Source organism: Aotus nancymaae, unplaced genomic scaffold (genome assembly GCF_030222135.1).
Source record: "Aotus nancymaae isolate 86718 unplaced genomic scaffold, 86718_ANA_hifiasm-v0.15.2.pri h1tg000016l, whole genome shotgun sequence".
In the NCBI taxonomy this organism is placed as follows: Eukaryota; Metazoa; Chordata; class Mammalia; order Primates; family Aotidae; genus Aotus; species Aotus nancymaae.
The window spans coordinates 35,339,847-35,363,156 of NW_026988428.1; the positions used below are offsets into that span (position 1 = coordinate 35,339,847).

A 23,310-nucleotide genomic window follows, 5' to 3' on the forward strand; every position below is an offset into this window, starting at 1 on the left:
GGGACTAGTTGGAGATGCTGACTTACCAGGGATTGGGCTGTATTTGTCTAATATGTTTCCATGTCCACTTAGGCACTTAGTACTTTTTGGAGACTGATAAGGTGGGTGGCTGGGACTGCTGCCCATCTCTCTCTCAGAGCACTAGGGATGCATTCCTCAGATAGTTCTCAGCGGACCTAAGGTGAGGGACTTATGCCCTAGGGTGGCCTCAGAACTGATATAGCTTTTGAGAGATATCCATAATGGGGATAATTTGAGACCAGAGAAAGTCAATTGGAGCTTTTTAGGAATAGACAAATGTCTTAGATTAGGGAAGCAAAATACAGTAGTGGAGGCTCTTAAGTCAGACTTGTAGGCTTGTGATTCTGGCTTTACCACTCACAAAGTATATGACTTTGGGCAATCTACTAAGCCTCTTTAAGTCTCACTTTCTTACCTATAAAATAAGAGTACTGATGGGACCTACTCCCTAAATTTATTGTGAATTTCAACGAGTTAATCTATGTAAGGTCCTTAGCCAGATGCATGGTGGATGATAAACACTTAGAATTTCGGCTGCTGATTGGTTCCTTTTCCTGTGGCCAGGAAGGGCCTCATCTACATTCATTTCCTGAATATTACCCATACTGAAGCACCATGACCAGGGGATATGCTTGGGAATCTATATTTTTGAAAAGTTTTCCATAGAGGTCTCTCATAAGAATGTCTGGTTAAGGATCACTGCCTTAGTAGAGAAATAAAAGAGGGTCACAAATGTGTTCAGAAAGAAGGTGCAGAAGTAGTAAGAGCTCTGTCCTCCCTTTTCCACTAACTAGTAGGTAAGGAGAAAGGTGTATGTGGGTCTTGACTTCGTAGTCATCTTAACCTCTTCTCTATGTAGGCTTTGCAGCAGAAGACAGAGCCAGTTGATGGATGGATGGGGTGTGTCAGAGGGGAAAAGGGCAGGGACTCAGGATTTTGATTGATTTTCTCCAAATAGGTCAAACTGTGTCCCCTCAGTCTGTTCCAACTACAAGTCTTGAAGTAAAAAATGGAGTGAATTGTGAACATAGTCCTGTGGATTTAAGCAAGGTGAGCAGAATCATGGGAAATTGGCTTCCAGGCCTAAGGTTCTTTTTAGTGGAATCCAGAGTTCAATTTCTGGAATCTGGGTAAGGTTTAGTGTTTCAAGACGCTTTTCCCAAGACTAGAGCCCTTTCTGCATAAAAGGAGGCCCATCTGGGCATGTCTTTTCACTTCTACTTCAGCCTGGATGAAGCTGACTCAACAGTTTCTTCCTCCAGATTTAATATGCTGAAAACTGAGACTAGCTACTGAGAATCTTCCCTAACACAGATCTCTGGATTTTTCAATTTTTTTTTGCTACCTGCTCTCCAGCAGTTCTTCTCAGCTACAAGGGTTTTGCCAAAACAATATTTTGGATATCTATTTAGAGACAGATGTCTCCTAAGACTAGAACTCTTGGTTGAAGCTCTCCTTGAGGACTGTGACTTTGGTATCTGAGGCCTTCTGCAGTAGCAGTGCCTCACTGCAGCTTCTGGTCCAAGCCTTGGTATCCCTGCCTCCAGCCTCTCCTTGCTCTGGTCTATCTTTAACCCTGTGTTTCTAAAACACAGATAGTGTCATATCACTTTCTCTGCTCTTAAGGCTCTTGGTTTTATTTAGAAAACCTGAAACCTCTGACAAAACATTTGAGTATTTAAAAAGGGAAAGAATGTGACCCAGAGCTTCAAAAACACTTCTCTTGGAGGAAGCTTGGAGGAATGGGATTGAAATCAGAATAGCTAGTTTTAAAATCCGAATCTATACCTTAAAAGCTCTGTGGTCCTGGGCAAGTCAACTTCACCTCTCTGGGTTTCAGATGCTTCATTTTTTTTCTTTAAGTGGGACAAATACAATCTGTCATATCCTCCTTCTGGGGTTTTTGTAAGGATCAAATAAAATAGTGTGAGAAAACATTTGCTAAACATAAAATGACATATGAGGGTAAGGTATGAGGAGGGTGATTGATATTTAAGGTGATAGGGCCAGGTGCAGTGGCTCACACCTGTAATCTCAGCACTTTGGGAGGCTGAGGCAGGTGGATCATATGAGGCCAGAGTTTGAGATTAGTCTGGCCAACATGGCAAAACTCCATCTCTACTAAAAATACAGAAAAATTAGTTGGACATGATGGTGCATGCCTATAATTCTAGCTACTAGGGAGCCTAAAGCACAAGAATTGCTTGAACCTGGGAGGTGAAGGTTGCAGTGCGCTGAGATTGTGCCACTGCACTCCAGCGTGGGTGATGGAGTGAGACTCTGTCTCAAAAATAAGTAAATAAAAAATTTAAAAATGATATTTAAGGTGGTGGTTCCCAAGTTGTCAGAGGATTCTTTTGGACTTTCAGGTAGACCTTCATTTCATGAAAAAAATTCCTACTGGGGCTGAGGCCTCCAATGTCCTGGTTGGAGAGGTGGATATTTTGGACCGTCCCATTGTTGCCTTTGTGAGGCTCTCTCCAGCTGTTCTTCTCTCAGGCCTAACAGAAGTGCCAATCCCAACAAGGTAAAGGCAGAGATAAAACTCATGCATTCTATCCAAAGTTCAAATTTATGCAGTGCTGGTAGAAGAAACCAGTTAATATCGAAATTTAGAATTAATTAAATTTAGGAATGGTGTTTACAATTCAGTAGAAAAGCCAGATGTGCTGGTGTGTGCCTTTAGTCCCAACTACTTGAGTGGCTGAGGCAGGGGGATTACTTGAGCCCAGGAGTTTGAGCCTGCAGTGAGTTAGAATCCTAGGATTGTACCATGGCACCCCAGTGTGGGCAACAGTCAGACTCTGTCTTAAAAAAAAAAAAATCAGCAGTAATCTTAGAAAATTGAGGTATATTTGATTAACTACCATGAAGAAGAATTCTGAGATTTCTGAGGCTGGGACTGCACAGCACCTATAGCCCTGGAAATAGAGAATTGAAGAGCATTCAAAGGACATAGCAAGGGCCAATAACTTGTTACAATAGGAAGCTCTCAGTTCTATAAAGCCATATCGCAGGGAAATGTCTCTTAATAAAGGTATTTGTTTCTCTTTACACAATTCTGGCAGGATTTATATGGTTTGTAGATATGCACACATTTGTTCAAAAGGCTATTCATACGCTCTGAAGGTGGTGATGCTGGTGATTCAGAGCCCTGCTACTTACAGGGAGTATTCAGATGTCCAGAACACAATTTAGACTCCTCTGTAAGGCTTGATCATTTCAACCTTCTTATCCCTCTCCTCTCCCCATCATTTTCTTATTAGAAAAATAAATGGAATTCAGATAACCTTGAATTTGCACCACAATGCCATGTTTTGAAAAAACATCTTTTCTACAACTAGGAATTGTGTCTATACAAACCATAAGAGATATAACCACATTATTGAATGATGCCACACAATAGCATCAAATGCCCATAGTGAAGCTATTATTAGGTCAAGGCAACTCAAAGTGCTCCTTCATTACTGTCTCCTTTTTTTTGAAGGTATAGTGATGATTTCTGTATGACAGGAGAGAGAAATCTTATGCTATTTAGACAGGACTAAGATGGCACTCCTTTATATTTATTTACATCATTTCCTCCTCTGTGTGTTTTGCCAGATTTTTGTTTATCTTATTGGGTCCAGTAGGGAAAGGTCAGCAGTACCATGAGATTGGCAGATCCATGGCCACCATCATGACGGATGAGGTATATGCAACTTCTGCTTCATTCTTCTATCTCATAAATATTTATTGAATGTTTACTCTGTGCCAGGCACTGTGCTAGTTGTTGGGGATAAAATACTTTCCATTGCAATGTCTGCTGGGAAGTAGTTCAACTGAGAGCCTAGTGTAGAAGGACCAAGCTCTAGAGGATTTTTCTTCCTATGTTTTCTCTCATTTTTTGAGTAATCAAGGATGCAGAGAAATCTTTTTCTGGGGAAACTATTACTGTCAAGTAGGATATATAGAGAAATATATTAAGGTTGGCTTAACTTTCAAGAGAAGATGGTTAATTAAATACATTCAAGCTATTTACATAAAGAAACCTCACTCCTGTTCCACTAAATGAGATCAGTTTGTATAAGCTCATGGGTATTACCTCAGGCAGTGTAGTATGAATATCTTGACTAACCAGACATTTTGACATTGTATTGAACCCACAGTGCATACTCTGGAAAGAACTGCACCACTCTGTAAGCTGCAAAGTAGGACTTTCAAGGCATATGCCTTAGGGGGAAGAAGGAGGTGTGGCCTGTTTTTTTATCAGCTTTCTTTGATTGAGAGGCTTAATTCATGGAGGACCTTTACTAGTAATTCTAGCAAGTGTTTCCAACCTTTATGATCAAGAAAATTCTCCTCTCAACCTGGGAAAGCTGATTAAAGAAATATTTTTTTCATACATCTTGCTTTTCCTTCCATCCTTTGTGGAGATAACATATTTGTACACCTTTAGAGTCATGTCTTATCTCTTATTATACTAGCAGACATATATTTAGTTCTTTTTGATGTATCTCATTTCTATACTTGTTTTTTAAATCATTTTATCCTTATACTTCTCTAAGTGCTAAAGTTTCTGCATCTCAGATCCCCATAATAGAGATAAAAATCAAGAGGTTTTATCCATTTTTTTACAATATCCATTGGTGATTGTTTCATGTAAAGTTTCTCTTAAGTTTTCTGAGGGTTTTTTCTTCTCTGTAGATTTTTCATGATGTAGCATATAAGGCAAAAGAGCGAGATGATCTCCTGGCGGGGATTGACGAGTTCCTTGACCAGGTGACGGTGCTCCCTCCAGGAGAGTGGGATCCCTCCATTAGAATTGAGCCACCCAAAAATGTCCCTTCCCAGGTAATGTATGCACATCATCCAGTGTGACTATTGTCACTTACTGACTGCCCACCATGGACAAAGCAAAGACCATGTGGGTATATGCTAAATATATCAAGATGCAGCCCTGTTTTGGTGCACCTAGAATGTCAAAACAGTAATAAAAATGACTCTGGGCTGGGTGCGGTGGCTCACGCCTGTAATCCCAGCACTTTGGGACACCGAGGCAGCTGGATTACCTGACGTCAGGAGTTCAAGACCAGCCTGGCCAACATGGTGAAACCCTGTCTCTACTAAAAATACAAAAATTAGCTGGGCATGGTGGTGCCTATAATCCCAGCTACTTAGGAGACTGAAGCAGGAGAATCACTTGAACCCAGGAGGTTGAGGTTGCAGTGAGCTGAGATGGTACCACTGCACTCCAGCTTGGGTGGCAGAGTGAGACTCTATCTTAAAAAAAAAAAAAAAAGAATCTGGATAACATAAATTGACTCAAGGCTCAGGTGTGATGGCTTCAGTCGGGATTACCTGGGGATGGATTTTAAGTCAAATTTGAAGGATTGATGTGAAATGGCAGAGAAGAGAAGAAGAGAGAACATTGACTGGGACTACATTGTATACAAGTCATCAAATGAAAAGAGCAAGTTGTATAGAGAGAGCAAATAGAGTGATATTTTTCTGACATACTAAAGATGGGAAAGGAGCTCCTACTGTGTACTAGACACCAGCCAGGTGCTTTATATATGCAAATTAAACCTTCCCAGGAACATCCCTCAAACGGTACTGTTATCTCTAGTTTTACAAATGAGGAATAAAACTATCTTCTAGGGCAAGATTTTAAGGTAAAGTAAGATTGCACAGAGGCAGACATGAAACTGGAACTTAGGTCATATCTGATGCCAAAGCTCCCATTTTTCTGTTTGCTGGCAAGGCATAGTTAGGAGTCAGGTACTATGGAACAGGAGGCGACATTATGCGGGGTGTGTGTGTTTCAGTAAAGTCGATAAACTGCATCAAGTCAGTTAATGAATTTGAAAGCTACACTTGGGCATTTTTGGTTGCTTTTGGGTTATCCCATTGCCACTCCCCTCTGATAGCAGGAGGGAGAAATAGATGTTAACTTTACTAATTTTGTGGTCTTCTGTTAAAAGGAGAAAAGGAAAATGCCTGGAGTTCCAAATGGAAATATTTGCCACATAGAACAGGAACCACATGGGGGTCACAGTGGGCCAGAACTTCAGCGCACTGGGCGGTAAGTCCTGGGATGTTTCATAGCAATGCTGCTTATTAGGTAGATGTTATGTGAAAAAATGAGGCATCCTCTTTCTTTCAAGCTTCTTCTCTGTAGTGGGAATTTATTGGCTGAAGAATGACTTTTCAAATGGAAACACTGACTAGAAATATTATGAATATATCAATTATTATATTCATTCATTCAAGTTTCTCAAATCACCCACCACGTTTTGTCTCACCTCCAGTCCTTCCTACCATGGTTCCCTCTGATTTGAATACTCTTCCCCTTCCTCATCTCCTGGCTAACTCCTACATATCCTTAGTCTCAGTTCTTGTGTCACTTCCTTTGGAAAGCCTTCCAGGACTCTCTCTGGATGAAGTCAGGTGTACCTGCTATGTAATATCACAGTATTGAGCTCTGACCTCCCTTCCCCACATTACAGCCTTTATCATACTTTATTATTATTAGTTGATTTATTGTCTTTTCTGCTAGACTGTTTGTTCCAAAAGAGAAGGGGCTCCATTATATTACGAGGACCCAGCACAGTGCCCTGAACAGAGTAGACTCTCAATATCTGCTAAATGAATGAATACTTTTAGAATGATGTCTGTTCTGTAGCATGGAATGGACTAGGTATGATAAATTTTAAGTGATCGTTTTAGGTTAAGAAACTCCCTTAGGGCAGGAAGATAGGTACTATTTTAGGTGTGTGTGCCTCAGAATAGGCAATCTGCTCTTCTAGGCCAACTTTTTTTGGGGGGAGGGAATGGAGTCTCACCCCATCATCCAAGCTGGAATGCAATGGCATGATCTCAGCTCACTGCAACCTCTGCCTCCCAGGTTCAAGCGATTCTCTTGCCTCGGCCTCCCGAGTAGTTGGGATTACAGGCACGTACCACCATGGCTGGCTAATTTTTTGTCTTTTTAGTAGAGATGGGTGTAAGGTTTGAATGAAGCAAGCGAGGTTCGAATGAGGCAACTGAGGCCAGTTATTGGAATACAGAAATTTAATCAGCTCCTGGGCGAGGTTCTGGCATCCGACAGGAGGGGCCGGAGAAGTCACACGGACTCCTCTCAGACTGTTTTATAGGGAGTGGAGGCATTTGATTGATTGTGGGAGACCAGGACGTGGACGTGACAAGCTGCTATTGGCAGGTAGGCGGGATTTCCGGTGAGCGGGCCGCCCAGGGGGAGTGGGACCTGGACGGGACAAAATGCTATTGGGCAGGTTCTGGCGGGGCTTCTTTTGAATTTTGGCGGGCTTTTCCAACGGTGGACTAGGTGCTGAGTGCACAGCTTGGTGCCGGGCGTGGAGTGGTGACGTAGTTTCTAGGCGCGGAGAGGGTGGGCATGTCCAAGCTCCCCGGGGGGGTAGGCATGTCCAAGCTCCCGGCGAGGCTACCGGCCTTACATTGGGGTTTCACCTTGTTGGCCAGGCTGATCTCAAACTCCTGACCTCAAGTGATCCGCCCGCCTTTGCCTCCCAAAGTGCTGGGATTACAGGTGTGAACCACCACGCCCAGCCTCTAAGCCAACATTTTAAGGACAGATGTCCGAGGAGAAGGCAGGTGAGGGAAGCAGGTCCCTAGACTAGGAGGTTTTATTCCCTAGGTCAGAAAGTGGTAAAAGAGGATATTTTGGGTTGGTGTGATGTTCAGAGGTGTCCCCAGATCATGAGAGAAGGTTGAGACTATGGCTGTGTCTCTGTTAAGCTGTGCTGTTAAGAAGGTTCTGCTGGGTAGAGATTCTCAGGGCAGGACTCAGATCATGGAAAGCAGCTTTTATGTCCTCTAACCCCTTGCTTTCTTCTTTTCTGCCTCCTTGCTTGACATTGCTTTGCTTACTCTTCTATCCTCAGCACTCTACCCAGTGGAAACTCAGGGTTGTTTTGGAATTATGGAAAGCATTTTATTTTTCCAATCTTAGAAATTCAGGGAAAAGCCAGGAAAGGAGACAAACAGGAGAGAATGGCACTTGACTAGCAGTTGTCCTGTAGAGAAGCATGTTTTCGGATAGGAAGAATGTATTGGAGTGTAGGGGAAGATGGCTGTGCTCTGGAAGGGAGCATGGGTGGAAAGAAGGTATTCTTGCAATGGAAGTGCCACTGAAAAGAGGGAGCAGCCTCCTCTTAAACAAAAAACCATTTTCTTTAAAGTTGGGAGAGGTCTGAATTGGGTGGGGAGGCCTGGTATCGAGAAGCAGTTCAAGAGAAGCATGTGTCCTTGGAAGGGGTTCCAGGATTGACTCTGTCCTAAAGGAGGTGGTAATTTTTTCAGGAAAAGGTTTTGAGTATGGATTTGATATTTCAAAATTACAATTTATCTTTTGGACATAAAGGATGTCCACAGCTTAGTAACTTAGAGTTTGAAAGTAGTAGAATTTTGGGCAACAAGGTTTCCCTCAAACCAATATCTGTGCAGAGGTGAGATTTTAGGTTGCTATTGATGCTAAAGAAAATGAATACATTAGAGGGTGTCACTTATAATCAATTTTGTATGGGGGTTTGGGAGACTATTAGATTGGATCTCAACAGTTATAAGATCTTGGAAATGGTGTCTGATGTCCCCAAGAAAATCTCATCTTGCCAGGATCATCATATGCTTATTCACAAACTCCAAGTATCTTAACTCACAAATTCAAATGGAGTTTGAAAGAGTTATCTCGTAATGTCAAGTCAGGAACTTTTGGAATTGACAAAGGTAAAAGGAAGCTCTAGACTCAGAGCTTAGTTCTGCTTGATATGGGAGATGCTTCCTCTTTCTGAGCTCCTGTCATTTTCCTTAGAGCCCTTAGTAACAGACCTCAAGCCATATGACCTTCCTCCCATTGTAGCCCCTTAGGCAAGGTGACATAATGCCTGCATCAAGGATCACAGTTCCAGGCCAGCTCTGGCCTCTTTCTCAGTCTCAGATTATGTGGGAAGTAAACATGAGCCTTTTTTGTATATGGACATGCTATACGTTTCTGTACTTTCCTGGACTGCACAAACTAAAACCACATTAGCCTGGGTTTTATAATTCTTCGGACTATTAGTTGTGTTTCTTTGAGGTGTAAAACTGTTTTATGCTTGCCATGCTTAACAACATTGGAGCAAAACTTAGATAACATCTTAAGGAATGTTATCCTTGTTGGATGGAGACGTATTTGAAGGCAGGGTGAAGTAGACTCTAAGAAGGTGGGAAAGGACTCCATGTATCTTTGGGACCTGTCAGCTGTGGCAGTCTCCCTTCCTAGCCATGGAAGAGCATATTCTTGTTTATTGGCAAAGCTGTCACCATTTAATTGGTATCAGATTCTGACTTGCACAAGTAACATTCTTCACTGTTTAAAAAAAAAGAAGGTGGGAAAGGAGACAAAATTGAAATGGTACTCTGAATTCTGTATGATCTGACCCTCCAAACCAGGGTTAAGACAGATCTTGAACCTCCCTGATATTGACTGAGGCAGGGATGCCATAAGTAACAAAGAAGAAAGTATGATGAGAGTGTTCCTACGCCAGAAGCTCCACAGCAAGGAGGGTGCACTGGAAAGGGGTTTTTCAGGGTAGATTTATGTCCCTTACCGGGGATGCCACTTTTGGGAAGGGCTGATGGAAAAAGAATCAGGAGCTGCTATCTCGATGATCCCCCCACACTTCAAACAGGTTTCTTCCAAAGCATACCAGACAATTGGATGGCTGGCCTGTTTCTAAAGCCCTCCAGGGAAGGGCTCCTTAAGTCAATGCTCCAGAGCCTAGTGACCCTCTACACAGGTAAGTCCTTTCTTGCATCAAGCTTAAATTAAACTCATATCCCTGTGTGCCTCCTGCCCTAGAAAACTTGATTGTGAAGGACAGTGTTGAAAGGGAAAGGAAATCCCAATACAGATAGAAGCATCCATGCCTGATGAATATCTGTTGTAGATATGCAATCATAGTCTGATTTTATGCATGAATGATATATGAGTCTGACTCCATAAAGTGTTCAGAAATTATTTTATTAATTTATAGTTATACCATCCATATGAGCCTCAGATCTTTCCCTGGCTTTTAATCACTGCTAGACACATAGATGTCTTCCCTTTCTATAGCTTCTCAGAAATCCATTTCACATAAATCTTTTGTCTGTTGTTCACAGACACTCCTGTCCTCCTGTGTCTAGGGGCTGAGTAATCATGGCAGCATCTCAGGTAGCCTCAGAGAGAGAGAGAGAGAGAGAAAGAGAGAGAGTGTGTGTGTGTGTGTGTGTGTGTGTGTGTGTATGTGTAGGGAGTCACTATTATACAAGGAGATTCTTCTCACAGAATTTTGCTCTCCAGAGGAAGGTGACTGGTAATGAAGGGATAATCATATGGTAATAAGATGCTATGTTAGCTAAGAACCCAGAAATACTTGAATCTTGCCCCAGACAAATTACTGGGGCCTATAAGGTTATTGACAGGCTGTTTACCTAGAGGAGAAAGAAAAATTGATGCTTTATTACTAACTGAAGCATTGGTCCCAAACCCTGAGGCAGAACTCTTATGATTTAGGCTAAACCAGGTAGATAGCTCCTTTACCTAAGCTAGGTTTGCCAGACAGGCTAAAATTAAGGCAGTCACAAGGCTGGCTTTGCTTCTCTTCCCTACGCCCAAACCCAGATTATGATGTTACTGCCGTAAATTGAGGAAAGGTGAATCCCAACTACACCCACCAGAAAAGAGCAGGTGAGTGTCTGTCCTGTGTCCACCTGCACACCCATTGTACTAGCTAGATGAGAGAGAGTGTTCGAGGAGAAACTGCTGGCTAGACCTTCTCCCCTTGCATACAGATCCCAGGCCTCCTCATATTCCTCTAGGCTCCTAGGTAAGAGAAGGAAAGAAAGAGCTGACCAAGCCTCCTTCCATGAGAGAATGGCTTGTGGGTTTTAAAAAATAGCTTTTTATTATAGAAAATTTTAAACATATTAAAAAAAGAGAGAATAGTTTAATGAGCCCCCATGTACCCATCAACTATTACCAACATTTTGCCAATCTTGTTTCATCTATTTCTTCCCACTTAATTTTATTTTTATGTTTTCTAGATTATTTTAAACCAAATCACCGACATTTTACCTGTAAAATCATGCCATTATCAAATCTAACAAAGTTAACAATTATTCTTTAAATTGTCTAATGCTCAGTTCATATTAAACTTTTTATGATCGTGTTAGCAACATCTTTTTAGAGTTCATTTGTTTGACATAGGAGTGAATCAGAGTTTGTGTTTGGTCATTATGTTCCCGTTCTGTAATCGTCCCTCTTCCTTGTTTTCTGTGCCATTGATTGGTTAGAAGCAGCCAGGGGATTTGTGCTATAAAATGCTGAGTGTCTCTTTCTGTTATTCACCTGACAGCCCTCATCCTGGTGCAGTGACTCCACTTTTAGAAAAAGTGACTGAACTGGGAGCACATCTCCTCCTTAGTGTGGGAGATCTTGGTCTTGGTCTGTCTCATCTTTGAGAAGATGAGAGAGGCCCTGAAGTCCTGCCACCTAGTCCTGTTGATTCTACCTCCTGATTAGCTCTCGAATCCATCCACTTCTCATCCTAATCTATGCTCCATTCATCATACTACCACAAGAGTGGTCCTTCCAGAATGTGTGTTTGATGATGTCACCCCTTTGTTTACAGTTCTTCAGTAACTTGACATGCTATTAGGATGAAGTTTTAATTCCTTAAAATCATTTACAAGGCCCTTTTGACTTAGCTTCTCCAGCCTTGTCTATTGGCATTTACTCTTCACACTGTATTCGCCACTCATATCTCTCAGCACCTTGACTTACCTGCACTCTCACCTCTAAGTGTCACCCATGCTGGCCCCTGTGCCTCATCTGGCTAACTCCACTTGGTCCTGGAGAGCAGGGCTGTTCATGTCTTGCTGATTGCTGCATCTCTAGTACCTGACACAGTGCCTAGCACCAAGCATCTGCTCCTACTTGTCAATTGCATGAATGAATTATTATGCTAATTTCTCACAAGTAAGGTGGGTAGTTGTTCGAAGTAAGAAAGTGCGTGTGATAGGGTCTTTTTATCTAGAAAACACTTAATAAAACTAATAGTTTTAATATCTTAAGTTGGTTTTGCACATTTCCTCCTAACAGCTCAGAATCTAAAGTTTGAAGGTAATACTTGCTTTCATGTTAATTTTTTTGAATGTTTTTCATTAAATGGATAATATGCATATCTAAATTAATTCTTTGTATGTTTAGGATATTTATTCAAATTTACCATAAGTTATACCCTTGGTTGCAAAGAGACTCTGCTGACCTGAGAGAGATATCTGTACTGGGATCAAACTGAAGCCAAAGTCTTACCTCTAAACAGAGTGCATTTGAAATGCTTTCGAATGTGTGCTGTTCACATGCTTTTAGGGAAAAAGGACTGCGTTAGAGGCCTGTCTACTGTGTTTCCACAGGCTATTTGGGGGCTTGGTGTTGGACATCAAGCGGAAGGCCCCCTGGTACTGGAGCGACTACCGGGATGCACTCAGCTTACAGTGTTTGGCCTCCTTTCTGTTCCTGTACTGTGCCTGCATGTCACCTGTTATCACCTTTGGGGGATTGCTTGGAGAAGCCACTGAAGGACGCATAGTAAGAGTTCTTAACCACTTCGAATGGTCCCAAACAAGACCTAAAATATTGTGGCGGCAGCCAAGTCCACTGAGGGCGGGGGGGAATTACCCGGTCTAGGACCAAAGAGATTTGATTTTTCCTCTGAATTACCATGGTCTTCTGACATCATACCAAAGAACAACACAGTTCTCTCTTTAGAACAGACTCTTCTGCTTGAACATCAGCTTCAGTAGCTGGTTGCTCAGTTGAGTTTTCTATTGCCTCAGTGATGGAAAATGGATATATCGATGCCATTTGAAAATAAGATTTAAAGTGACTCTGTATGTGAGCTTGTAGTGTGAATGGTATCACTGTGCTTTCTATGTATTTTCAAATACTGAATTGAGTCACTGAAGAATAGGAATTAGTTAAGGAATGATGTGTCAATGGATCTGGGCACCTGAATATTAAAGTAGTATCTGTTTACAGGAGTATTAGATGATGTGTACATATCACTCTTGCTAAGATGAAATACAAGCAAATGGCCATCAGGGCACACAGGAGAGCTAAGTCAGGAATGTACCTAAGCCAACATTACTCGTACTGATGGGCTATAGACTCAGTGATGACTTTTTTTCCTCTTAGAGTGCAATTGAATCCTTGTTTGGAGCCTCCATGACTGGGATTGCTTATTCCTTGTTTGCGGGACAGGCTCTCACCATCCTGGGAAGTACTGGGCCAGTGCTTGTGTTTGAAAAGATTTTGTTCAAATTCTGCAAGTAAGACATTTGTTTTTCTGAAAACTCTAACCAGATTTAGTGATTATGCTGCCAGGGTTAAATGTCAGGGTTCTGTTTGAGTACAGACGGGCAATATGATTCTGGATTGTAAGAAACCTGAAAGGAGAACAACATTTGGTCTGTTGTCCTGCCCCTAGGTAGCACCATACCCAAAATAGGAGATCTCCTATTCTTAAAGAGCTTGATTAATATCCCTCAGCCATTATTAAAGTGTTGACTTTTTATCTTTAAAAAGACTTTTCCTAGCTACGTCAAACTTCATCATTTCCATTGCAAGTCAATTTGTAATTTGGCCTAATATCCCCCTTCATATGTATATGTGTATGTATATATGTGTGTATACATACATATATATTGCTAGTGATAGTGGGGCACAAGAGTGCTCTGGTTTCCCTACTTTTCCCATACAGTCTTTTCTTTTTTTCTTTTATATTTCAAGTAGCAGCGCATGGGACTAGGGCCAGCCCCTTTTTTCTCTTACTACAAGAATAAGATCATAATTACATTAGGTAGTAATGGCAGGAATGTACAAGAGATTTTCTTTTTTCAGTTTTCCTATCCTTTCCCATATCCTGGGAAGCAAATCTGTATCACAACTGTGGCAGAGTATTATTTAGGAGTAAAATGCATGCAGTCAGAATTAGGATAAATTGGGTTCCAGTGCTGGTTTAGATGTGTTGAATTAACCACATTTCTGACTCCTTGTCTCTTAATGCCATCCATTCATGCTTTCTGATGAACTTTGGTCTTGTTTCAGAGACTATGCTCTTTCATACCTCTCCCTGCGAGCTTGTATTGGACTGTGGACCGCTTTCCTGTGTATTGTCCTTGTGGCAACTGATGCCAGTTCCCTTGTCTGCTACATTACCCGTTTCACTGAAGAAGCATTTGCCTCCCTAATTTGCATTATTTTCATCTACGAAGCAATAGAAAAACTGATTCACCTGGCAGAGACCTATCCCATCCACATGCACAGCCAGCTGGACCACCTTAGCCTCTATTAGTAAGTGTGCTTTCTGTTTAATTTTAGAAAATTGAGCAAAGGACCTGAGTTTAATTGCTGATATAGAGTGCTAGGCAGTGCTTACAGCTTCTAGTAAAGAGGTGTCTTGCCCTTTGGGAAATGGAGCTCAGATATGGATGAGGAGAATTGGAGGGCTGCCAGAAGAGAACAATCAAAAGTGTTGACAGAGAAGATTGACTGAAAGTGAAACACAGAGGGTACTCAAGAAGTGCTTTCCAGACCAGGTCTTTCGGTTCTAGGCACTGAAATAAAAATAGGCGACAAATGTAGCAGGGAGAATTTGAATTCATTATGGGGAGGAACTTCTTTTTGCAAGGATTTGTGAGCCCCTGGACTATGTCATCAAGTGAGAGAATGGACTCTTTCTCTCTTTTTTTCTTTTTTTTTTTTTTTGTTAGCCCCTTTGTTGAAATGAAGGATTCTCTTTTTCTGAAAGTATGTACAGGCAACTCTTAGGAATTATTAGGTGAAGCTATATTAATAATTCATTTAAGATCCTGAGGTGTCTCACACAATATCATAAAGATCTAGAAACCTACTTACTTCCTAGATTTCAACTCCGGAGATCATGATTTCTTTATGTGTTCAATATAGTTTGGATCATCTAGAAAAGAAACACAGTATCTGGCTGTGTTTTCAACCATCTAGGACACTCTGGTCCTATAAACATTTCCTCTCTTGAATAGCATTCTCCAAATTATGACTAAAGATCCTCATCTCTTAGCTCTGTACATCAAGTTCTGGCTGTACAGTTCTGATGTGGAGGATCTGGTTGTGAAATGAACAATTTCAGTTCAAAACTGCCGCAGAAGAGAGAGTACACTGCCTGGATGCATCTGCCAACCAGCAACTGATACACTTTCATCTATTCTAGTTATTCACTCATTAACCTTTTAAAAATCAGAATTAATAAAAAATTTATTAGAACTTTATTCTACTAGAAAGTAAATGATTAGGGAGTATAATCTTCAATGCCTAGTGAATTGGCTCCTATTAGCATTGGAGTTCTTATTTCTGTAAGGTTCATTCTTTGACCTCTTTTTATCATTAATTTCTTTGTTTAACAAATATTGATTGAGCACCTATTATGTACCAAGCACTGTTTTAGGCCTTGGAAACATAGTGGTAAACATGGAAAGGATCTGTCTTTATGAGGCTTATATCCTAATGGGAGAAGAGAGGCAAAGTGACCAACCCTGGATTGAGTAGACTTTGGTTCCAGAAAGAAATTTGTTAATAAAGCTCAAGATGTATTTTTTTTTAGTCTCATTCTACTGTTAGTTCATATGGTGCTGATGTGAAGCTAGAACTCCTCAACTCTTTAAATGGTTTTATGTTAATATGTATGGAATTGATTTTTTAAAAATAGACTTTATTTTTTAAAGCAGTTTTAGATTCACAGCAAAGTTGAACAGCAAGTACAGAGAGTTCACATATTCCCCTACCCCAGCACACACATAGTCTCCCCCAATATCAATATCCCATACCAGAGTGGTAAGTTTGTTATAATCAGTGAACCTACACTGACACATTATTGCTACCTAAAGTCCATAGTTTACATTAGGGTTGGCTCTTGGTTTTGTACATTCTATGGATTTTGATAAATGTATAATGACATGTATCCTCTATTATAATATCATACAGAATACTTTCACTTCCCTAAAAATCTTCTGGGCTTCACCTGTTGCTGTCTCCTTCTTCCCAACTCGTAACAACCACTGATCTTTTTATGTCTTTATAATTTTGAATTTTCCAGAATGTCATAGTTGCAATTATATAGTATGTAGCATTTTCAGGTTGGCTTCTTTTACTTTTTAATATGCATTTAAGGTCCTCTATGTTTTTTCATGGCTTGGTGGTTCATTTCTTCTTAGTGCCAACTAATATTCCATTGTCTGGATGTACCATGGTTTATTTATTTGGAATTGATTTTTTAAAACCTAAGTATAGGGCTTTATAGCTTTCCCTATTACTTTTCATTTTGTCAGTTTCTTCCTATTATTCTAATCTGTTAAGATCTTTTTGAATTTTAATTCCATCATGCCATATCTTAAAAGGCATGCTTATTAAATTTATAGACCATACAAAGTTAGTGAGGATGGCTGTGTCAGTTGACCATATTGGGAGCCATGTCAGGCATGAAGCATGCTGGGACTGGGAGGCAACATGGTGGCCAATGGCACAGGTGTGGTCTGGTCTGGTCTGGTTTGGCTGGAACAGGAGGCCTGGGGAAGCTAACGGAACTTCTAGGTCTGGCTGTACCATGAGTAGCCAGGGAATGGCTAAGGTAGTGGGATATTAGCAAAGGTAACACAGTGTCAGGAAGCGCTTACATCACGACTCCAGGAGACTCTGACTTTTAGAACAAGAGCATGACGAAGGGTATAGGGAATAAGATATTCAGGCTTGGAGGAAGTTGTTGAGAAGTAAGTGGGATATCGAGAACTCCTTGCGATGTAGATTAAATTTCATAGCAAGAGCCTAAGAGATAGAAATCGGGCAAAAAAAAAGTCAGGACTGCTTCTGGGCACATCAGATACCAAACATTGTTGTCAGCACAGTTTAATCCAAGATCCATGGGATGATTTGAGTCCAACTTTAGTAATGACCAACTGAAAAATTAGAATATGTTTGGGACTACAGAGGGGCCTCAACCCCTCAGGTCTGAAGTATGCAAAGAAAAAGCAAGGCAGCTCCTGACAGCCTTTAAACCAGTTTTGTCTAAAAACATTTAACTGAGTATTTGGCTGTTTTCCTCAGGAATCTTTTTAATTTTTCCCCTCAGCTGCAGGTGTACTCTCCCAGAGAATCCAAACAATCACACCCTGCAGTACTGGAAGGACCACAACATCGTGACAGCAGAAGTCCACTGGGCTAACCTGACTGTCAGTGTAAGTCTGGGAGCTGCCCGATGTCCCAGCATTGTGATCACAGGTTTAGGAGGGACTTACGTGAAAGGGAGGAGTAGCCCTTTGGCAAACTCTAGCATTTACCAAAATAAAGCTTTTAAAAAAAACAATTCTTACACACTTTCTTTTATCCTTTTCTTGTACATAAGGGGAGAAGATTACCCTTCTCTTTTCTCCCCCTACATCCTACCCAGTGACCGTGTGCTAAGTATAGGTGGGGATGAAACCATGCAGGACAGGGGGCAGATCCAGACATGTGGGGTTGAATATTCAAGTTTGGAGGTCCTCTGTGAGAACAATACAAGTTGCCAGGGTCCTTCTGGAGCCTTGAAAGTAGTGTTTGTTCAGAACAGTTCTGGTTCTATGTCTTAGGACCATAAGTAGCCACCCTACTTGAAAGTGGCCTGTGCAAGAGAGGACCCTGCAACTGTATGAAGGTCAAGGGGATGCTGCTTGCAGCCTCTGCTCCCAACAACCATGGGATGACAGTGAGTGGTGAACTCAGAGGAAACAGCTATTTGTTTGGTTGTGTCTGCCTTTCATCACCCAGAATGTTTATTCCTCCAGGAATGCCAGGAGATGCATGGAGAGTTCATGGGATCTGCGTGCGGCCATCATGGACCCTACACTCCTGATGTCCTCTTTTGGTCCTGTATTCTCTTCTTCACCACCTTCATTCTCTCAAGCACCTTAAAGACATTTAAGACGAGCCGTTATTTCCCGACCAGAGTAGGTAGCATGTTCATGCATTTCTTTTATGTTAGAATCAAATATAACAGAACATTTTCTCAGCCTCTGTCCTTCTTACGGGGTTAATTGGCTGGGTGGAGAGCTCCAGATGTCCTGATGAGCCACACTGGCATTCTCACCTAGTATCTGGCAGCCTCTTTCATTGATCTGTGGTTAGGAATGAAGGGTTAATACTTAAAACCTTTTTGCAGTTAAGTTTAAGGTGGTAGTGATGCTTTTTAAGAGTTATTAAGTCTTATTTCCAGAATGCTGTTACATTTCATTTCCAGAATGCTGAGACACTTAGCACACAATAGCTACAGCTGGCTCTGGAATACAGTAAATTGTGGTTGTCACCTTGGATACTTTAGTGGACACAAAAATCTTCTTCCAGGGATGGCGTTTGTAATAGCTTATGAAATCACTGGTGACACTGACTGTAGCAACCAGCATGCTCCTAACTTAGTGTGTATGACTGTTTGAAGCCTCTGCAACTTTTCCATGATGCAGATAGCATTGTTTGTATTATGACCAAGGCTTTTGCCAGTTTTGCCAGGGCAAGATTAGAGGCTGAGTGTGGAGTAGCTACATGGGCCATTTCTTTGAAAGGGAGCTTGAGAAGGTGGAGAGTGGCTACTGGAACCTCATCACAGAAAGTTAATACTGAAAAGAATAAGTGCATGAATTATTTACATTCTTCAGTCACATGAAAACATCTATAATAAATGACCATTACATTTGTCATATCAAAACTATAAAAGGAAGATGGGTGATATACAGTGACCACAAAGTTTGTGCCACAGAAAGGCCCCCTAATGACTTGGGTTACATGTACTTCTACCACAGTATACCAAGCTAAATCTCAAACATACGAATCAGTGAGAAGAAGCCACATACCTTTTTTTTTGAGATAAAGTCTTGCTCTGTCACCCAGGCTGGAGTGCAGTGACATGATCTTGGCTCACTGCAACCTCCACCTCCTGGGTTCAAGCGATTCTTCTACCTCAGTCTCCTGAGTAGCTGGGACTACAGGTGTTCACCACCATGCCTAGCGAAATTTTTTTTGTATTTTTAGTCAAGATGGGGTTTCACTGTGTTAGCCAGGATGGTCTTGATCTCCTGACCTTGTGATCTGCCCACTTCAGCCTCCCAAAGTGCTGGGATTACAGGAATGAACCACCCCGCCTGGCCCATATACCTTTTTAATTTGCCAAAAAGGTAGAACAGTCATATATGAAGAAATACATTGGGTATTTGTAGTTTATTTAATGAATACAATCAGGTCAGTCGTGGTGGCTCACACCTATAATCCCAGCACTTTGGGAGGCCAAGGCAGGTGGATCACCTGAGGTCAGGAGTTTGAGACCAGCCTAGTCAACATGCTGAAACCCCATCTTTACTAAAAAAACAAAAGTTAGCTGGGAGTGGTAGCACAGGCCTATAATCCCAGCTACTTGGGAGGCTTAGGCATGAGAATCACTGAAACCCAGGAGGTGGAGGTTGTGGTGAGCTGAGATTGCATCACTACACTCCAGCCTGGGTGACAGAGTGAGACTCTGTCTCAAAAATAAAAAAAAATTTTTAAAAAAGAGAGCACAATCATTTGATGCCTTCTGAAATAAAACTGAGAAGAAATTTGTATTAGTGATGATACACTATTGTAGATAGTTTTTATAAATGTTTAAGGAGAAGATAATATAAAAAAGAGTATTCATTTGCAGGCAAGAGATCTACCATCAGCACATCAGAAATGGGGATGCGCTCCCAGTCTATTGGGGGATGGGTGGTAGTGGCCTTCAGAGAAACCTATTAATGTGGCCAGTGGTGTGGCCTGACCTGCAGTAAATGAAAAACCTTCTTGGTGTTTCATAGAGAAAATCAGCTATTGGGTGGGGCTTTATTTGTAGCTTTTTTTTTAATTGTATGCAATAATTTCTGACCTATACATGTATAATACAGCATTTTCAAGAAAAGATATTTTTAACTTAAATCATACCAAAATTCATAATATGATGATATTGTGAATGTGTGTGAATGTGTGTGAGACCTTTACAGTTCACTAGAAAATCTGTGATGGTTTGGTTTTTAAAGGCTAAGCAGTTGGTATTAAGCAAGTAAATATTTTAACGAAACTATAGCTCAGGAACAGTTTAAAATATTCGTTTCCCACTTAGATTTCAAGGAGTAAAAAGGGCTGAGTTATCAAGTGTCAAGAATTCACTTGGGTTTGTGACATTTGGTGGTACAATGCCAGATGCCCACAGGAGCGTAATATTGTACTTTGCTAAAAGTAGACAGATGAATTCTCTATTTCTCAGTAGCCATTTCCCCAAAAAGTATAATGTTTATTTTTAGTTAAAATAGTTAATCTTGTTTTACCATACCACATGATAACTCCTTGGTATCATGTGAAGTGCCCCAAATTTGTATTTTCTCATCTCTGAGCTCTTTGCCTGTCTCCATTTCTACATTTTTCTGGGGCCAGAGGCTCATCTCTGACCTTTTTTCATGTATCACCTCCTGATTTTACTTCACTGCTTATCTGCTGTGATCCACAGTGTTATTTTGGACACTTTAAGAATTTCAGATGTGGCTGGGTACGGTGGCTCATGTCTATAATCCCAGCACTTTAAGGGAGGTCAAGGCAGGTGGATCACCTGAGGTCAGGAGTTCAAGACCAGCTTGGGTAATATGTTGAAACCCTGTCTCTATTAAAAATACGAAAATTAGCTGGGTGTGGTGGTGGGTAACATGTTAAAACCCCGTCTGTACTAAAAATACAAAAATTAGCTGGGTGTGGTGGTAGCCTGTAGTCCCAGCTACTCAGGAGGCTGAGGCAGGAGAGTTGCTTGAATCCAGGAGTTGGAGGTTGTAGTGAGCTGAGATCACTCCACTGCACTCCAGCCTGGGCAACAGAGCAAGACTCCATCTTAATAATAATAATAATAATTTCATAGGCAAAGAAACTTTATATAATATTATGAAAGATCATCCTTTCCATTTTAGTTATTGCAGTATTTTAGTTGCAACCTGGCATTAAATTAGAGTTTCAAATGTGATGAAAAGTAGAATGATAGCGTTCTATAATTTTCCTACTGGTCTGCACCAAATTCCAGAGTCTCTGGAGTTTCTATTTCAAATTATTCAGTCGAATGTAAAAGGATTTATTGCTGTCTGCTTAACATATATTTGTTTGGTTGAAAGGATTTTTTCAGAAACTGTAGGAAAACGAAGCAGAACCAACTGGGTGAAATAAAGCACAAACACTGGATTAGGATGTGGTGAGTTGTGAACAATCAGGATTCTGGTTATGACTGGGGCCCCTGTCTCATAGGAGCTTAATGCCATGTAAGCCAGGGACACAGTATCCAAGGCCCATGGCCTAGAGACCTGGCTGCTGGCTGTGGACCTTGGGCAAGTCCCTCATCCTCCCTGTGCCTCACTCTCCTTATCTGCACAATGATGTCATGACACCTGCCGTCTCTTTCCAGTCTTACTTCAAGGATACAGTGAGATTTGATATGATGAACCAAGAGTAGAAGATGGTGTGCCATGGTGGGTCCTAGTTGAGCATGCTCCCTGCCTTCTCTTCTCTGACGTCTTCTTCAATTTGGGGACAAATGGGAATAGCAGAAGGAGAGGAGCTCATAGTGTAGAATTCTCTACTAAAGTGTGCCTACTGGTGTTACCTTCTAATGTTGAGTTGGATTTTCTAAAGCAGCCCCACTTTGTTACTGAAGTTGCTGACTCCTGTGGAAATCCCCCTACTAAGCAGCCTTACCAAATCCAGTTCCCATAGAATAATGACTCCACACAGGCATCAAAAATGGGTTGTCCTCTATTATGTTACAAAGCCTTTTTGGGCTATGGAAGATGATTGGGTATTTGGATTGAAATGTGGACAAAGGACCTGGGTGTGGTGGCTCACGGCTATAATCCCAGCACTTTGGGAGGCCAAGGTGGATGGATCACTTGAAACCAGGAGTTCAAGACCAGCCTGGCCAACATGGTGAAACCCCATCTCTACTTAAAAATACAAATATTAGCTGGGTGTGGTGGTGGTGTGTACCTGTAATCCCAGCAACTAGGGAGGTTGAGGCACGAGAATTGCCTGAGCCCAGGAGGTTGCAGTGAGTCAAGATCATGCCACTATACTCCAACCTCGGTGACAGAGTGAGACTCAGTCTCAAAACAAAAAATGCGAACAAAGATAGCATGTATATTTTGAGCAAAATGCACATTTTATAATAAATTTTATAAACTTTGTAAAATAAATGGTATAAAATCAGTATTAAGATTATATGCTATACATTACCTAATTTCATTAAGTAGAAAAACAAATTCAGCCCTTCTTATGCCTAAACATATAGTAAGAAAGTGTATTATGGCTGCCCTTTTTTCTGCCTCACAAAACAGAGGGCTGTTTCTACAAGGCAAAGTTTTGTATAAGTTCTATTCTTTTGTTTGTTGGTTTGTTTTAAGACGGAATCTTGCTCTGTGGCCAGGCTGGAGTGCAGTGGCGTGATCTCGGCTCACTGCAACCTCTGCCTCCTGGGTTCAAGCGATTCTCCTGCTTCAGCCTCCAGAGTAGGGGGGACTACAGGTGTGCACCACCACGCCCAGCTGATTTTTGTATTTTTAGTAGAGATGGGGTTTCACCATGTTGGCCAGGATGGTCTCAATCTCTTGACATCGTGATCCGCCCACCTTGGCTTCCCAAAGTGCTGGGATTACGGGCATGAGCCACCACGTCTGGCCAATTGCTATTCTTTATTTCAGTTTGAGAGTTGGGAAAAACTGGAACAAATAATGAGTTTCTTTCTTGCTTAAAAATGTACATATATGTGTGTCTTAATATATATAAGGTAGATTTCCCTGGAATAAAAGTCTAGAATGTACTGCTTAATTTTACACATATGTGTAGACAATATTATCTGTGAGTGAAAAGTGGAATAATATGTGGATTGGGTCAACTGATTATCAGCCTGTTAGGAGTCCTCTGTGTGAGACATGGTGGTATAATTGTGAAGTTCTCACTGTATGCAGATGTTCATGTGAAAGATAGTACTTTCTGTAAATATCTTTGATTTCCATTTGTATGGAATCCCAATGAACATATGTTTGGAAAACAATGTGTCAAAGTTTGTATTTTGTTTGTTGATCTAATTGCTCATGCAACTAATCAGAAATCCAGTTTGTCTCAAATTGGGAATTTTCTTTTAAAGGAAAAAAGAA

General features: G+C 41.2%; 1 protein-coding gene and 1 non-coding gene across 2 annotated transcripts in view; both read left to right on the forward strand.

Moving 5' to 3' along the window:
• Window positions 1–23,310, forward strand: part of SLC4A8 (solute carrier family 4 member 8) — an 88,391-nt gene that overhangs the window by 32,599 nt on the left and 32,482 nt on the right. The window contains exons 7-16 of the mRNA XM_012450227.2: window positions 980–1,071; window positions 2,391–2,548; window positions 3,625–3,712; window positions 4,708–4,854; window positions 5,985–6,085; window positions 12,478–12,652; window positions 13,259–13,392; window positions 14,171–14,416; window positions 17,223–17,328; window positions 17,914–18,075. Coding sequence (XP_012305650.1) covers window positions 980–1,071; window positions 2,391–2,548; window positions 3,625–3,712; window positions 4,708–4,854; window positions 5,985–6,085; window positions 12,478–12,652; window positions 13,259–13,392; window positions 14,171–14,416; window positions 17,223–17,328; window positions 17,914–18,075 — 1,409 coding nt within the window. The remainder of the gene's footprint in view (window positions 1–979; window positions 1,072–2,390; window positions 2,549–3,624; window positions 3,713–4,707; window positions 4,855–5,984; window positions 6,086–12,477; window positions 12,653–13,258; window positions 13,393–14,170; window positions 14,417–17,222; window positions 17,329–17,913; window positions 18,076–23,310) is intronic.
• Window positions 9,254–9,384, forward strand: LOC135275530 (small nucleolar RNA SNORA24). The gene has a single exon (XR_010343152.1). It is a non-coding gene; the product is annotated as a small nucleolar RNA SNORA24 (small nucleolar RNA).